Source organism: Microcebus murinus, chromosome 19, assembly GCF_040939455.1.
Source record: "Microcebus murinus isolate Inina chromosome 19, M.murinus_Inina_mat1.0, whole genome shotgun sequence".
Classification (NCBI taxonomy): Eukaryota; Metazoa; Chordata; class Mammalia; order Primates; family Cheirogaleidae; genus Microcebus; species Microcebus murinus.
In genome coordinates, this window is record NC_134122.1 from 37462124 (window position 1) to 37480167 (window position 18044).

Consider the following 18044-nt stretch of genomic DNA (forward strand, 5'->3'; position numbering starts at 1 on the left):
TGTTAAGATGTGGAGGTGGGGAGAGAGGAGATGGGTATTAAGGGGGAGATGCAGGGTAACTTGGGCCCTCAGGGGTACCAGATTTGGTCTCCCAATAAGGATGCATTTCATTTTTAACAGAGCCATCTAAAGGTGGGCCAGGAGGTCTTGGAGGGTAGTGAGCACCCTGTCCCTGGAGGTAGACAAGCAGAGGTCTGAGACCCAGCACTGCGGGGGTGGGGCACGCTCACGCGTAGAGCGGGGAAGGCTGTGCGAAACAAGCCCCGTGTCCTCAGCAAGTGCTTGGCAGATTCCGTGCATCAAAAAAGCCACACAGAGGGTCGGTCTTGCTATTTCCAGTGTCCACAGAGGCTCCCACAGGGGCACGCACAGAGGTGGTCGTGTGCAGGCTCACACAGAGACACACAGACAGAACATGTAAAATCTATGTCTCCTAGGTAAAGGGACTCGCATCCCCTCTTCCCAGGTTATTCCCTTAATTCATTCCACCCAGCCTGCAGGCCACCCCGCATCTCGGTGCCTGCCCCAAACCTCTGTCTCCCTCTGCAGCTCTCTGCTTCTCCAGCTCGGCCCTCCCCCGCCCGCCTCCGGGCCTCTCCAGTCCCCCTCCCCGTGTGTCCCCCTCCCCGGACTACAACCCCCAGGCGCCCCCAGCCCCGGGCTGCGCATGCCCCCTGCTCCCTGCCCCCTCACGGCTCCCCCCTCCCTCCTCGCTCCTCACCTCCCTCCGCCCCCCTCCCCCGCGCTTCGGCTCCCGCATCCCTCCATCCAACCCTGTGCCGCAGCCGCATCGCCACCGCAGCCCAGGCAGAGCCGAGCCAGCCCCGGCCCCTGTCCCTGCCGGCACTCGGCCCACCGCCCCGGCCCCGCCCCCGCCCCCGCCCGCAGGGCCCCCGCAGCGGCTCCGGCGACCCCCCCTCCCCGGCGCCCCCAGACCCCAGCCTCCGGCACCGAGGCGGGAGACCGGGAGCAGCGGCAGAGGCAGGAGGACTAGGAGGAGGAGGAGGAGCCGTCGCAGGATGAAGGATCGGACTCAGGAGCTGCGGAGTGTGAGCTTGGGGGTGGGGAAAATGGGGGGGCGGGACCCCAATATTTGGGGAGCGCGTGGCGATGGAGTGGGGGAGGTGCTGGGACGTGGGGGCGAATGATGAGATTGGAGGTTGGTAGCCGGGGCACCCCAGTATCTTCAGGCACCTGATGTCTCCAGTGAACCTGCATTTTGGGGACGGTGGCTGGAAGGGGTTGGAGGCCATTAAGACACAAGGGGGCAGGAGAGGTCTCAGGGGCCTCGGACACCCCACATTCCCAGGAGAGCCCTGGGGTCTGATCTGAGGATGGGGAAGTGAATGTCAGGCGAGGATGGGAGGGTGCTGTCACCCCCTGGGCAGGTTTGCCAAATTAGAAGGATGGGGGCGGTTACTGGGCCAGGCTGAGAGTCCAGCAGGACCCAGATTTGGGGGATGCTGTGGGGAAGGACACAGGTTGGGACTGAGATGCCAACACCTGGCAGTGAATGAAGTGTGTGTGTGTGTGTGTGTGTGCACGCGCATGTTGCTCCCCGTGGGGAGGGGCACCTCTCAGAGACAGGGAGGGAAGGGTGGCCTCAGGAGACAGGCAGAAGGCCAGAGCCTGAGATGGGGTCAGCCCAGAGGTGGGAGATGGGGATGCAGAGGAGAGGGGAGGGGGTTCCTCGCACAGGCCAGGGAATTGGGTTGTGTGACATGGGCTGAGCTCTGCTGGGGGGAACTGGGGCATCCTGGGCAGTCAGGGGCAGACGTGGGCCCAGGTCTGCAGGCCTGAAGAGGCCCGACTTCCGGAGTCCGGCCAGGCAGGTAGTTGTTTTTGGGAGACGGAGGAGGGCAGCCGTGGAGGCTGCTATTTGGAGGGGCTGGGAGTGGGGTTTGATGAGAATGGTTTCCCGAGCAGGGAGGTTGCCGAGGCATTTGGAGAAATGACCTGGGGCCTGAGGAGGCAGAGCTGACAGTCGCAGTGTGCTTGTGGCCTGTGGTGTTATGTTGATAAAAGTACTGGCCCTGTCAGTGCATCCTGATGCACTGGGTCTTTACCAGAAACCGGTTGGTTGTTACCCCAGGGTTTATTAACCCATTTGACAGATGGGGAAACTGAGGTTCAGATATGGGAAGGGACTTGCCCAAGGTCACCAACCAAGCAAGTGGGTGGGGGCCAGACCAGAATCTAGGCTTCCCATCTGCCAAGTCAACACGGGTCTTTGCTTTTCTGGCCTTTGCAATGGAAGTCTCAGCATGGGGGGGGGCGTGTAAAGAGCCCTGTCTTTGGGGAGCCTCCTGGATTTGGGAGTGGGGACCCAGACAGACAGACAGACAGGCTGGCTCTGGGGACAGACAAATTGGCAAGTGGTAAGAAAGGAGGAGCTGGTGGTTGAGGGAGGGAATTTTGAATGTTTATTTCTTTATTAAACTTTTACTGAATACATGCTCAGGCATGAGGAAAATGACAACAATAATAATAACCAACATTGTTCTAATTGTTTATACATATTAACTCATTTTGATCCTCACAGCAACCTATGAGGCTGGTACTAGCATTATCTCATGTTACAGATAAGGAAACTGAGGCTCAGAGAGGTTAAGTAATTTGACCATAGTCACATAGTAAAAGGCAGGAATCAAACCCAGGCTTCAGGTCGGTGCTCTCAACCCCCTTATCTCACGGTGGTTTACAGAGCAGGTTTCCATCCATATCCTCCTTAGAGTCTTACCAACTTCCTGAGAGGCAGGGAGCCTGAGAGGCTACCTCATTTTATAGCTGGGGACACTGAAGCCCAGAGTGGTTGAATAACTTGCCAAAGGGCATGCATCGAGCACGTGAGGAATCCAGATTTGAATCCAGGTCCCATGCTGCCAAGGCTATTCGATGACTCTGAAATCCAGGGAAGTGGAACGTGGGTTGGGACGAGGTGGTGGAGGAATTGTGGGATAACCAAAGGGAGGAGGGAGAGGCTAAGGCAGGGATGTGGGGGGCGGGGGCAGGGGATGGGAAGTCCTGATCTGAGTGAGTCAGGAGGCCCCTGCCCAGAGGTGAGGAATCCCATCCACTGCCAGGTGGGGAAGGCTGGAGGTGGCGTGGAGGGGTGAATGTTGATGGCTTTGATATTAGTCACAATTCAGGGAAACTGAAGATTTGGGAAGGGGTGGCTGCCAGACGCAGGGAGCGTAAGGGTCTCCCTGCCAGAATTGAGAGCGAGGAGGCTGGGACACAGGAGAGACTGGGCAGGCTGTGAGGGCCCTGGGCGCAGGGTCTTCAAGACGCTGAGAGGATGATTCGGGGGCAGTGGTGGGAAGGGATGTTAGCCTGGTGCCCTGATTGTCCATCCAGCAGTACCTTAGGGTTCCCAAGGGGTTCTCAAGTCTGTTTATCACATAGTGGTTGAGGGCACAGATGGGAGCCAGACCGTTTGGGTTCAAATCCTAATTTCACTACTTCCTGTGTGACCTTGGACAAGGTTGCTTAACCTCTTTAGTCCTCAGTTTCTTTATGTGTGAATTGGGAGTGACAATAGTACCTGTTTCCCAGGTCTGTCTTGAGGATTAAAAGTAGTAGAGGGCCAGGCGCAGTGCCTCGCACCTGTAATCCAGCAACTTGAGAGGCTGAGGGGGGAGGATCACTTGAGACCAGGAATGCAAGACCGGTCTGGACAACATAACAAGATTCTATCTCTACAAAAAAATTTTTTTACAAATTAGCCGGGTATGATGGCACACACACCTGTAGTCCCAGCTACTCAGGAGACTGAGGTCAGAGGATCACATGAGCCCAGGGGTTTGAGGCTACAGTGAGCTATGATGATGCCACTGCACTCCAGCTCCTGGGCGACAGAGCAGGATTCTGTCCCTAGAAAAAAAAGTAGTTAATATGGGGAAAGCACCTAGGAGGGGGCCTAGTGCACAGCAGTGCTCTGTTTGTTATTCCACAGATAACTTGTTTATTTATCTTGAACATCATCACATAGGCCCCCTGAGATGGGCAGGACATGACCCCTGGTTTGTTTTGGAATAAATTGAGGGCCAGAGGGAAAGAACTGATTTGCCCAAGGTCACATAGCTCTTGATGGCAGAGCTGGGGTCGAACCAGGCTTTTCTGTGTCCAGTTCACCCAAGCACCTTTGGTTGGGAACTGGGAGGTGCTGGGCTGGACATGTAGGCTGCCATGGGGAGTTAATCTGCTAAACAGGTGTCCCTGGGTGCAAAGGGAGGGGCCACGTGGATGGAAGGCAGCAGGAATGGGGAAACGGGAGCCTGGGAAGAGAGGTGAGAGGAGACAGATGGAAGAAGGGGAGGTCTGCCGTGGGGGAGGCCTGGATTTGAGGCTGGACAGGACTGAGGCTGCCAAAGGACAAGTCACGTGCCCTGAAGGCAGCAGCCGATACCTGTGTGTGGCCCTCAGGTGTGGGGCAGGCGCAGTAGGTGCATTAGAAATGCAGTCCTGAAATAGCAGCATGAAAGTTTGGCCCAGTGTTACAGAGAGTAGGCAGAGACCAAGAGAACCCCGGGTGACGATTGACATCCTCCAGTTGCACAGGGCTGCTTTCTGCTGTTCAAACGCATCACGTTTATCCCTGCTCGAGGGCCTTCATGCTCGTTCCCTCTGCCCAGAATCCTGTTCTGTCTACCCAGAACACTTCCTCTGCCTAGAATACTGTTCCCTCTGCCCAGATTGCTGTTCCCTGTGCCCAGAATGCTGCTCCCTCTGCCTAGACTACCATTCCCTCTGCCTTGAATTCTGTCTCCTCCACATGGTGGCACAGTTGGCTCCTTCAGGACTCAGCTCAAATGTCACCTCCCCAGAAAGGCCCTCCCTGCCCGTCTGTATGAATAAAGCCTTCCCCCATACCTGTTTCTCTCTGTCGCATCTTCCTGTTTATCTCCTTCCTGCTATTTAGCACAATCTGAAATTATCTTGTTGGTTTTCTATTGTCTGTCTCCCCCCGCTGGAATGTCAGCTCCTTGGAGGCAGGCCCTTCTCGCCTGTCTTGTCACCATATCCCCAGCAGCGCCCAGGAGAGAACTGGCACAGATCATACATGTTTGTTAGATGAATGGATGACTCAGTGAGGCAGAGAGAGGACGAGGACGGGAGCAGGTGGGTGAGGCAGGGAAGAGGGAGGAGAGAGGGCTAGGTGAGAGGGCTGGGCCGGGCAGTGGGAGGAGGGAGGAGAGGCCCAGGCCAGGGAGACAGATGGACAGAGCCGGGGGTGGGGGAGCGGGCACAGGAGAGGCTGCTTCCTCTAGATCAAACGCTTGCACCCCGAGGAGCATGGGTGAGCACATGTGTCATTGCGGACGGGCATGCATGTGGGGTTTACACACATGCACACACATGCTCTCCGTGACTTTTCTATCACCCAGTTCCAGTCTCTTCCTGCCTCTGTGTTTTGTCACCATCTCACCATCTGTCTCTTTGGTCACTGACTTGCTGGCTCACACTGTCCCTCTCCTCCTTCCCTTTATGTGTCTGTCCTTGTTGTCTCCCCTCATCGACACACACACAAGGGCCCTTACTTAGTGTCTACGATGTGGAGACCTGGACTTTGGGGGGGGGTCCTGAGGAGGCAGACTGAAGCTGGAGGCTTGGCTCTGATGACCCCACTCCCAAGGTGGTTCCAGAGGGTGCTCGAGAGCTCGGCACTATCTCATGTCATCTTCTCAAGCACTCCAGGAATTGGTGAGCCTAAAGACCTGCATGCCTGGGTTCAAATCCAGGCACCACCACCCCATCAGCAACCTCTATACTGTGTAATTGTGGACAAGTTAGCTAATCTCCCTGTGCCTCAGTTTCCTCATCTGTCAAATGGGAATATGAATAGCATCTACCTCATGGAGTGATTGTGAGGATTAGAATGAAATGCATTGGTTGAAAGACCAGGACTGAAAAAAATACAAAAGAATAATGAAAAAAGAAATGCAAAGCACTTGTAACAGGGCCCAACTCAGGGTAATTAGTACACATGTGTTAGATGTATATAAATTATTATCTTCCTCATTTTGCACATGAGGAAACTGAAGCTTGAATTGTTCACCTGTAACTTGAGGCTACCAGAAAGTGGATTGTGACACATTTGATGATCTTGTCCTGGGTCATCTCATTTGCCTAGAGCCTGCTTTCTTTAAGATTGCTTCCAGAAATGGAAGCCGTGTCCATTGTTAAACATGCACTGCTCCGAGCAGCGAGGGCCCCTGGTGAGCACTTGCGCCAGCCTGCCCATTCCAGAGGGATCCGAGGCCCAGAGAGGAGCTGAGATTTGCCTACAGTCACACAGCAAGTCAGACAGAGGCTGGGAGGCCTGACTTCCTGTCTGGGCTCTTCCTGCAGCCCTGGGCTCTCTCACTGATCTTGCATCCTGGCCCCAGGAGGTCAGCAGTACCGAAGACACAGCAGAACAGGCTCTTTGGGACCACATAGGAATAGAGGGACTGCCATCTGCCTGCAAGACAGCTGGGAAAGAGCCTGGAATGTAGCGCCAGACAGTCCCAGGTTCAGGTCCCCCCTCTGGCCTCATTTGCTGTGAAGCCTCAGGCAGGTCAGGCAACCTCTCTGAGCCTGTTTCCTGCCTGTAACGTGGGAGCGGCAGGGACTAATGGCCAGCCCTCACCAAGCCTTTCCTGTGCTGGCAGCACCAGGCATTCTTCCTGCCTTGTCTCATTGCTGCCCCAACCACCACTTGGGGTGGATGGACACCGTCAGCAAATGTAGACACTGAGGCTCAGAGGGCGGAAGCCACGTGGCCTTCTAGCTGCTGACCTGCGGCAAGTTCTTTAGCCTCTCCATGCCTCAGTTTCCCCATCTATAAAAGGGGGCTATAATAATACCTACCTCAGGAGACTATTGTAAGAGTGAATTGGAGAGACACATGCAGAGTGCATAGAACAGTGCCCAGCACGCTGCAAGTGCTGTTTAAATGTTTACCATGATTATAATGATGTCGGCCAATGGTCCTTACAGCCTTTTAATGAAGATTAAACAAGGTAACATACATTTAAGAGTTATGCAAAAGGTACTATCAAATGATAACATTCTGCGAGGTTTCCGGGCACAGAGCCTTACCCAGGTTGGGCCTTGGCAGGAGCTGGCCTGAGAGGGGAGGTACTGCGGGCCGAGCGTCGCTGCCCGAGGGTTGTGGGCGAGGCGTGTCCCGGATGCGCGCGGTTTCCTAGCCCCGTTCAGCCTGAGTGATCTTGGGCAAGTCACTTTCCTTTTTCCCTCTGGCCTCCTGTTCCCTCATCTGTGAAATGGGACAATGCTATTTGCTGAGCTTTTCTCCCAGAGCTATGGTGATGAGGATCAAATGGGATTATGGATGTAAAAGTGTTTGCAAACCATGGAGGATTATTAGCTCTCGGCTCTTTGTAATTATTATATCAAGTAAACCGTATATGACTTTCTACCTTTCTGCCTCTCTTGAGGGCAAGTAAACAGGATGCTCTGGGGAAGAATCTAAGGGAACTGGCTCTAGGTACAACAGGAGAGAGAGAAATTAGACTTTAGGAAGGACTTCCTAAAGTTAGTATGGGAAAAGGAGAGAGAGAGCAGAAAGTTCCCAGGCTCCGGCGTCAGTGAGAGGCCTGGGGACCCCCGTGGGGCTGGCTGGGGCTGGGGGACTGGCTGAAGGCAGACAAGGGGCAGAGAAAGGCTTCTGGCCCAAGGGGAAGGGGGCCTCGCAGGGCAGCTGGTGTTTGAGGACGGAGAAGGTTGAGATGGGTGGCAGGTGAGTCTTCAGAGGTAAGCCCAGCACCCCAGAGCCTCCCGGGGCCAAGGTCTGTTTGGGGCGGTCCTGAAGCCTGGTGGAGGCTTGAGAAGCCAGCAGTCATCTCAGGGTCCCCCACCACCCACCTTTGCCACCCCACCTTCTGGGAGCAGCTGGGAGCCAAGACAGAGGAACCGCCCTTTGTAGGTAGATATTTGGAAATTAAACGCAAGTGCTGAACCTTTTTCTGATGTGATGTGGGGCCCAGTGTCTGCGTGGAGAACCCCTGGGGTTCCATCTGTGCAGGGCTGCGGCGGGAGGCCAGGCGGCTTCGGGAGTGTGTAGCTGGAGGTCTCCTCTGGGCTGTGTGGGCTCTTCCCGGCGCTGTCACAGTTCTGCTCATTCCGAGTTCTCTTGGTTGTCTAGATTGCATCTGGGGCCCGTCTGGCTCTGTCTAGGTTCGATCTGAGCTGTCTGGGATCGGGCCGAGCTGTCTGGTTTCCGCCAGGTCCTGTCTGCATTCTGCTCGGACCCTGCCTGCCCCTCTCTTTAGGTCCCAGCTGGCTGCACCCCCTAGTAGATGCTCGTCGGGTCTGGTCTTGATTTCATTCAGGTTCTGGGGGTTAGAGTCTGTCTGAGGTCCGGCTCGATTCCTTCTGGAAATCAGGATGAACTCTGTTTAAGTTTCCATCGGGGCTGATTAGTGTTCCAAATGTCATCGAGCTCGATGGGCTCAGGGTTTGCCCTCAGCCCTCTGTCCCAAGCAGCGAGGAGTGTGGAGTGAGGAGTGTGTAGCGCTGGGGAGTCCTCCCTGCCGCCTCTCTTCCTGCCCACACGGGAGGCTCAGAGGCTGGGAGAACTGGCCCAGCGGGCCCTCCCGAGTGTCCCTGGGGGTGTGGCTGAAGGCCTGTGTGTCCACACGTGTCAGCGTGCTGCCCTGCTGTGGGTCTGTGTGCGGGTGAACACCAGCTTGTCAGAGTATCTCCACGTGGGTGTCAGGGGCCTATTCCTGTGTGCCTTGCGTGTCAGCTCTTCTGTCTGTGTCACTGGTCTGTGTGTTGGTGGCGGTGCTGGTGTGGGTGGGTAAATCCCTTTGTGTCTCTGAGCCCTGCGGGTGGAGGGCTGAGCAGCTGCAGGTTGCAACTGGGAAATCCAAGCGAGGGAGAGTGGGCGGGCGTGAAGTTGGAGGGGCAGGATGAAACGGAGTGAATATATGGAGAGAGCCGGCTGAGGGGGGTGAGTGAGCGGGCGGGGGTGGGCAGGGACTGGGGAAGATCAGGGTGCGCCATGTCTCTCGTGCAGCCCTTGCTGGGCCTGACTGTGCTTGCTCAACTTGGCGCCTGCCGCTGGCAGTGAAGTGACCTTGCACAGGGGACATGTCTGCCTGGGTGGGGCAGGAGGGGAAGAGAAAGGGAGTAAACTGAGATCCGAGCAGGAGTGGCAGGGGCATGGCAGGGAGGTTCAGGCTTCTGGGACTCCATTCCAGAACCCTTCTCAGAACCTAGAGCCAGTTCTTACACGGCTGACATTTAACTGGTTGTTAAAATATTGCAATACGTCCATACTGGTTGGTCAATAGCAGCTGCATTGAACACCATCCCTGTCCCCCAGGTTGACTCTGCACCCACACAGCCATATCCATCCCAAAAGAAAAAGCGCCTTTTGCCAATTCCCTCCAAGGGATCTTTTGGGCCATCGGATACTTTTGGTGTCCTTGCCATCTCTCCTACGTAGGACCCCTCCCAAGACCCCTTCTCTGAGCCTAGAGCTGGGAGCATCCATGTATTTGTGGTAGGGAGATGGCCAGAGAGTTAGAGAGCCAGCCTTGGGGGCCTGGGGAGGGACAGCTGATGAATTCAGTCTTCCTTTGCCTCCCAGGCGAAAGACAGTGATGATGAGGAGGAGGTGGTCCATGTGGATCGAGACCACTTTATGGATGAGTTCTTTGAACAGGTAATCAGCCTCCAATGCCCCCAGCCCCAGGCCCCAGCACCCAGCCAGCAAATTCCTTTTCCCTCTCCCCCCTCTTCTACTCCTGCACCCTCCTTGGCCTGTTATCAACCCTCTGGGGCTGGCCCATCTCCCTGAGCCCTGGCTGTTTCCCCTGGATTCTCCTGTGGCCCAGCAACTTGGCTGGCTATGGCTGCCTTTCTGCCTCAGGTGGAAGAGATCCGAGGCTGCATTGAGAAACTGTCGGAAGATGTGGAGCAGGTGAAAAAACAGCATAGTGCCATCCTGGCTGCCCCCAACCCAGATGAGAGTGAGTGCTGCTGCTGGATGGTGGTGGGGTGGGGCAAGAAAGGGTCTGGGGTCCCACCCAGACTTCTCACCCACCTTCACCCTCCCCTCAGAGACCAAACAGGAGCTGGAGGACCTCACTGCAGACATCAAGAAGACGGCCAACAAGGTTCGGTCCAAGTTGAAAGGTGAGGACTGCAATCCCTCACCTAGGGAGAAAAAGAACTCTGCCCTCCATTGGACAAAACAGGCCTTTTTTTTTTTTTTTTTTTTTTTGAGTCAGTGTCTCACTCTGTTGCCCGGGCTAGAGTGCCATGGCGTCAGCCTAGCTCACAGCAACCTCAAACTCCTAGGCTCAAGCGATCCTTTTGCCTCAGCCTCCCGAGTAGCTGGGACTACGGCATGCACCACCATGCCCGGCTAATTTTTTCTATATATTTTTAGTTGGCCAATTAACTTCTTTCTATTTTTAGTAGAAATGGGGTCTTGCTCTTGCTCAGGCTGGTTTAGAACTCCTGACCTTGAGTCATCCTCCCGCCTCAGCTTCCCAGAGTGCTAGGATTACAGGTGTGACCTACTGCACCTGGCCCAAACAGGCCTTTTTGTAAGGAATGTCTACAAACTCCCAGGAGCCAGATTCCTACACAGTGAGGAAGTATAAAACCCCAGATTTCCCCCCTGATACCCATAGATTCTTTGGAGAAAGATACATGACAGGGAAATGAGAAAGAGAACAGTTTCTGTCCAAACTGCAACTGAGCTCTGCTGGTTCTATCAGCATGAAGGGCCACCAGAAAAATAGTCTTCCAAGTGGCTTTGGTTTCATTAAGTCCTCATTTCTCCTGAACAGGCACTGGCATAGCACTGAGCACCCAGTAGGTGGGCTCAGCAAATGCTCTGAATTGGTATCCTTGGCTCAGGACAGATTGGACTGTATGGCTGACATCAGGGGCTGGCAAGCTTTCAAGAGGGACTTGCCAAATGCTCATGTATTCACTCTAATTTAAGGACTTGGGTGCTGGTAATAACCACCTTCTCCCAAAGCACTGTGGGTTGGGAACCTCCTTGTCTGCCGGTGCCAGGGGAATAACAGTGTTACTGTGATGCCACTTTGTGTGCTCACAGTAATTCAGCACCAGAAAACATTTTCCAAGTCCCTCCAGTGTCCCAGGCACATTGCTCGGTTTTGGGGAGAGGAGATATATCAGATGCCTAGCCCGAGAGCACTGACCTTGATCCAGGGACATGAGGACAGGAACTCCATGCCCTCCTGGACTCAAGGGGAGGCCACATGTAAGCCTCTGATGCTGATTTGTGAAAACAAGCCCTTTGTACTCGGGAGAGTATGCTGGAATGGAAAATGCCCTTAACGGGGAGCATGCTAAGTGCAAATTTAGGCAGAAGGAGTCTAGCATCCACCATCAATCTCTCTGGACAAATCCCCTACCCTCAGCTTTCTCACCGTACAGTAAGAAAAATGGAAGCAATTTCAAAACTGGCTTTCTAAGGGGGAAAGGGTAGCAAAATCTTTTTTTCTAAGTGAAATCTTATAAGGAACTCCAATATATAAAACATATACAAGTCAGGTTGCTCTGGCTGAACTGGAGCTGAGGGGCCTGGCTTCTCCTTCATTCTCTGGAACAGCCCCGGAGGTTCCTTCTCAGAAACAAGGTTCCTGCTGGCACATAGTTTGAAAACCTCTAGACTCAATAGTTTCTTTGGGTCCACTGAGCGCTAACCTTGAACACTCCCTATAGGATCCTGAGGAGGGCTCTGTGGATTAGGGGGTTCAGGGATAGACCAAGAGAGAAGCTAGGAAAAGTGGCAGTGGTTTGGAGGAGCTGACCTTTCAGACCTCCAGAAAAGGAGAGAAGATTCTCCTCTCCTTCCTCTTCCAGCTGGTGGCCGGGGCTTGTGGCATGAGCTCAGGTTTTGGGTGCAACCTTGAGTGAGTTGTTTCACCCATTTGAACCTCAGTTTCTAGTCTGAAACATGGGCTGATGTCACCAAACTCCCAAGCTTGTTGTAAAAAGTTGAGATCCTACAAAGAACCCAAGCCCCAAGTCTGACAGTAGGGCCCGAGTCTAGGGCAGCAGATTCCGGGATGCCTGGGTGTGCATTCCTGTGCTTTCCTCGTGGTGGCTGGGCCACAGCTGTTGCTCAGTCACTGTGTTGGCAGGGGAGCCTTGGGGTGCCATCCAGGCCCATACCTCCCCCGCTGCCAGCAGAACAGAGAAGTGATGTTCTCAGGAATGGCCAGGAGGCCCTGCAAGGTCTGTGAGGGCCTGGTGACTCATCCCTGCTGCATATTCTGATCGTACAGAAGGAGATCTTACCATGGCTCTTTTGTAGAAAATCTGAATGATAGTGTCAGGAGTGCATGATCCAGAAGCAGGAATCCCAATTAATCTGTGCACTTTTCCAGAACATCCTTTAGAAGTGGGAATTCCCAGAATAGGAATAGGGATCACCTTGCAGGGTAGGGGAAGGGCTGTTTTCTGTGTTGGAACATTTGTCTGTTGGGCCTAGAATGCTCCAAGGAAAGGGTGGTCACTAGAACCTGACCCACCTGGAAGTGCTGTAGGAAGTGGAGAGTTCCCCACATACAGGTCCCCTTCCAGGGGACTGGGGTCACCCCCCTCCATGGAGTTAGGCAGGAGTTACAGCAGGTGGGACTTTCCAAGACCCAATTCTTCCACCAGAACAAGTAGCCCCCTTCTGTGTGGTGACCATCTGGCCCTCAGTCTCCCCTCCTATCTGCCTTCGGTACTCCCTCAAATGTCTGCCCGTCTGTTGATTTGCTGGCCTCCTACTCCGTCACCCTGAGGCTCTACTGCCCACACTCGCTATGGGCATGATGCCTCTTCCCAGGCATGGGGTCAGCCGTGGGGTGTTGATTTTTCAAACACCCCACCCCCCGCCACACCTGCCCCGGTCTCCCGCCCGTCACTACCCTCTCTCCCGCAGCGATCGAGCAAAGCATTGAACAGGAGGAGGGTCTGAACCGTTCCTCCGCGGACCTGCGCATCCGCAAGACCCAGGTAGGAGGCGGCGGCCCAGCGCGGGTGGCGTCCTACCTGGGTGGGACCAAAACCCGGCTCCGGAGGAGCCCAAGCTGGAGCAGTGCGGGTTGGGGGCGGGTTGGGGGCGGGTTGGGGACGGGTGGGCCCGAGCCTGGCACAGACAGGGGGCGGGCAGGGACGGGGCTAGGGGCCGGGGCCGGCCGTGTCTCAGTGCCCCGCCTGGGTCGCGCACTGTTTCCCACATGGGATGGGGGCACGGGCGGGTAGGGGACTGTGAACCTCTGAGGTTGGGATTGCGGCCCGGGCTGAAGAAGGGGTTGTAAACTAATCGAGCCCATCCTCCCCACTCCACCCATGCACCTGCCTCTGCTGTGGGACTCCCTGATGTGTGTCTGTCCTCCCACCCCCACCCCAGCACTCCACACTCTCCAGGAAGTTCGTGGAGGTAATGACCGAATATAACGCGACCCAGTCCAAGTACCGGGACCGCTGCAAGGACCGGATCCAGCGGCAGCTGGAGATCAGTGCGTGTGCCCCGCCCCCACAACTCCCAGGGCCGCCTAAGCCCCTGCCAGGCCCTTCCTCTTTGCAGAGGGGGGCCTGGCCCAAGGCCGGGTGGAGGGTGGGCTGTCAGGTCCCTGCCCCATCCCACCACCTCCAGCTCCCAGGCTGGCCTGGCCCCTGAGCAGGGAGTCCTTTCTCCCCACAGCTGGAAGGACCACAACCAATGAGGAGCTGGAAGACATGCTGGAGAGCGGGAAGCTGGCCATCTTCACAGATGATGTGAGCCCCGGGCAGGGCGGGCTCTGTTTTCGGAAAGCATTTGCTCTCCTCCCTAAGCTCAGGTTGAACCGAGGTCCTAAGTCCACCCTGGAATGAAAGCCACAGGAAGCCTGGTCCGGGAACTGGGGAATTCCATGGGAGCAGGGCAGAAATGCCCCCATAATGATGGCCAGGAGGCGCATGCGGGCCACTGTCCTAAGCACTTTACGTGTTCGCATTTACCCACTGACTCATGTCATCCTTACCACACCCCACACGGGAACCCGCTTTCACAGATGTGGAAAACTGGCCTGGAAAGCTGAACTCGCTTGCCCACGGTCTCAAAGCTAGGAGCAGAGCCAGGATTTGAACACTCACTCTGGTTTCAGAGTCTGAACTCTTTAGTACTAAGATACGCCACAAGCTCCCCCGCTGAAGCAGGTCCTTTTACCATAGGATTAATTTGCCTACATTTTGAAGATTATTTTTAAAAACAAATTTTAGTGTTGTTTAAATTTTGCACACTGCCCTGCCCTTGTCATGTTATATGTGAATGGATGGGTTTTCCCTGAAGTGCAGTTCTTTCTTTCGGTGGACTTTTGCCCGGGTCTGCCCAGTCCTGTCACTGTTTCTGTTTCCGGTGGCAGATGGCTCTGGTTAAGGGTCTAGACCAGGTTTAAAGTATGCTCTGTGATTGTCTAACAGTTTTCAGCAAGTTGTTATTTGGATCATTGCTCTTTGTTAAATTAGCTTTGTGCAAATTGATTGAAGGCCAGTTAGCCTGGACCCCACCCACCCACTCAGCCCCCCAAAGAACTCTGCCCAGGCCGAATGTCTGAGAGTGGAGCAAAGCCTGGAGAGTCGTTCTATGGGGGCCACTTCCACGGACAAGAGCTGACCCCTGGCACTGACCCACAATCATTACAATGCAGGGTGGTCGAGACCTTGGCTGAGGGCTACGCAAGCTGCACTTGAGAGACAAGGAATTTTGGGACATGGGGAGATGGGTGAAGGGCACTCTAGGCAAAGAACAGACTGAACAAAGACAGGGAGAGTGGACACTGGCCAAACTGCCATTCGATAACCTTGGATCTTATAGGATGAGCAGGAGATAAGGGCAGAGAGGGAGCCTGGGCCTTGACTACTAAAAAGAAGGTGTGTAGCTTGGGGTAGTGGGGAGCCCTGCTGGCAGGCTTAAGAGCAGAGGAGTGGCTTGATGTGGTCAACAGAGTGATTTGGGAAGTGAGTGGCCTAGCTCAGGCCAGGTGTCTGTGGGGAGAAGGTGTATCTGAGTGGTTGGAGTCTCTGCCCCTCTGACTCTTGAGGGATGTGGTGCATGTCTTTATTATGCCACCTCATCTCACACGGGTGCCCCGTGAGCACACCTTCTCACCTGGGGCCTTCTCTGCTCGCCACTCTCTCATCTGCCGTGCCCTCTTCCATCACCCTGTCTGCCTTGGCCATCTCTCTGCCCTGGCCTTCACTGGTGTGTGTGATGCAGGAAGCCCTGCGGCGAGGTGATGGGCTCCGGACAAGTTTTATTTCTTGTCATTTTACAAACTTCTCTTTCGTGCTTTCCATGTGCCAGGCACTGTTCTGATCCACGTACACGTAGTAACTCGCTGAATTTTCACAACAACCCTAGGAGGTGGGCATTGTTATCACCCATGTTTTCTAGGTGGGGAAACCGAGGCCAAGAGAGGTTGACTGATTCACCCAAGGTTACAGCTAGCAGATGACCCCGGGATTTGAACACAGACATGCAGGCCGCAGAGTTGAAGCTCTTGTGGGGTGAAGGGTGATCGCTGTTCTTCTCCCATCACCCCAGATCAAAATGGACTCACAGATGACGAAGCAGGCACTGAACGAGATCGAGACGAGGCACAACGAGATCATCAAACTGGAAACCAGCATCCGAGAGCTGCACGACATGTTTGTGGACATGGCCATGCTTGTGGAAAGCCAGGTACTGGCTCTGCCATGCCACCCTGGGCACCTCCCTCGGCCCCGATGTTTTCTCTTCTGGCCCAAGCCCCATCACCCCCCCTGTGTGCATCTCCTTTGCGTGCAGGGTGAGATGATTGACCGCATTGAGTACAACGTGGAACATTCCGTGGACTATGTGGAGCGAGCCGTGTCCGACACCAAGAAAGCTGTGAAATATCAGAGCAAGGCGCGGAGGGTGAGCACGGCAGGTGGCCTGGGGGCAGCTGGGCTGGGAGCCTGCGGGGGGGCTGGGCTGAGCCAGTGGCGAAATCGGGTGCGGGTTCTTATCTCTGGCTCTGACCTCTTCCTTTTTCTGTTTTCTCTCCCTCCTTTTCCTCACACCCTCCTCCCCATCTTTCCCCACGTTCTGTTTGTCGGTTTCTCTCTCTCTCTCACTCTCTTTGTCACTCTGTTTCTCTCTCTCCTCTTCTGTCTGCAGAAGAAAATCATGATCATCATTTGCTGTGTGGTGCTGGGGGTGGTCTTGGCGTCATCCATTGGGGGGACGCTGGGCTTGTAGGCCCCCCTTCTCTCTCCCAGAGCCCTCCTCCACCACATCGGGAGCAATACCCCCACTGCCCCTCTCACTCCAGCCCTGCTCCAGCTCACCCCAACCCAGACCCAGGCAGCCCCACCCCCCCTCACCCCACGGCAGACCCTGGAGTCCCTGGACCTCACCCTGCCATGGACCACCCCCTGCCCCCGCACGTAGATAGCAGCAGGCGTGATTACACATGCACACCAACATGCATGCCGCCGGCACATGCTCGAGACGTGTGGACACCCCAGCGTGTGTGTACGTGTGTAGATGTGTGTAGATGCACCCGATCACTCCCACACCCTCCACCTCAAGTCTGTGTGTGGTCTGAGCCTCCCCCTTCACCTGGGTTGTTGTGTAGACTGTGGCCGAGTACAACACAGCAGCCCGCCATGCCCCTCCCTGTCTTCTGTGAAGAGGTATGTGTGTGTACGTGTGAAACCACAGGTCTGTGGACACCCAGTTTGTGTACATGGAATTTTGTGTTTTGAGTGTTTGAACCTAATGCAACAGCAGGATAGCCCCTCCCCTGTGTCTGCTACAAATGGGGCAGGTTGTGTGTGCACAGACACTCACACTCGCATCTCAGAGGATCCCGGAAGGCCCGGTACACACAGGCCACGGCAGACACTCCCTGTGATATAGGACAAACTCTCCCGGCTTAGTTACCCCAGTGTCCCGGGGAGGGGTGTGTGTGTGTGTGTGTGTGTATGTGTGTGTGTGTGTGTATCTCCAGGGTGTGCCCAAAGTGCTGATGGGACTTCTCAGATGGAGCCCTCCACACTGTGGACTGGACACCAGTTTTGGGTGGACACAGAAATTTGTACTTCTATGCTACCTAGAATATGGCTGTGTGAGTGTGTGTGTGCGTGCGCGCGCGTGTGTTTAGGGGCTTTCTACATAGTGTGTTTCTGCCCCCTGTGTATTATACATACACGTGTTTATTTAAGGACATGTGCCCCATCTGGGTTTGTTTATCCAGGCTTATTTGCCTCACCTCTGTCCCCAGAGCTGCTGACCGATATCTGGTGTGGCTGCACACACTGCTACATCGACATTGTGCAACTGGAGCTTGCTGCCTGCGAGGCCTCAGGGCCCCTGTGTGCACATGCCCAGACCCTTATCTTTCTCCGTCTCTGCCTAAGGATACGCCTGAGCCCGTGAGAGCTGGTACACCGCAGGGTGCTGACGCACGCCAAGGCTGAGGAGGTCCCGTGAAGGTGGCCGCACCCAGGCACACACACGCACACTGTGCACGCTAACATTGTTGTGGTGCCTGTCCGGGCCCACACCGGTTAGCACAGGAGTGCCTCCTGGAAGGGCTGTTTGCAGGGATGTTACTGATGAGTCGACATGTCAAGGGCTGCCCCAGCCAGATTGAAAACCTCACACACTCACCAAGAAGGTCGATGTTGGTCCCTACTGCTCCATTGGATGCTCTGAGCTCTGCCTCAGGGAACTTGGGTTTGGGAACCATTTATTTCGGACGTACTGGCATGGTCAGTGTGGCAGTGGCTATTCAGGGTGGGTGAGGTCCTGGGGCCCATCCCCTGGACACCTCTTCTGCTGAAATGTCAGCAATGGCTGCTCCCCACTCCAGCGGGGATTGAAGGTGGGGTACGGGCCCAGGTTCCTGATGGTGAGGAAAGGGCTAGCTCCTCCCCTGTTGTGTAGACAACATGGGCATGGCTTGCAGGTTTGTGTGTTTGGTGGTGGTAGGAGGTGCATGGAAGAAAGGACAATGTTAGAATCCCCCCTCCATGGCCCAGGATCA

General features: G+C 55.2%; 1 protein-coding gene across 1 annotated transcript; it reads left to right on the top strand.

The window, feature by feature from the left end:
- The first annotated feature begins 900 nt into the window (after positions 1–900).
- On the top strand, positions 901–17849 carry STX1B (syntaxin 1B). The gene is made up of 10 exons (XM_012764177.3): positions 901–1049; positions 9602–9676; positions 9884–9983; positions 10075–10149; positions 12929–13002; positions 13400–13508; positions 13694–13767; positions 15575–15712; positions 15818–15928; positions 16172–17849. Exons 1-10 carry the CDS (start codon positions 1020–1022, stop codon positions 16250–16252), a joined length of 867 nt encoding a protein of 288 aa, XP_012619631.1. The 5' UTR covers positions 901–1019; the 3' UTR covers positions 16253–17849.
- The last annotated feature ends 195 nt before the right edge of the window (positions 17850–18044 follow it).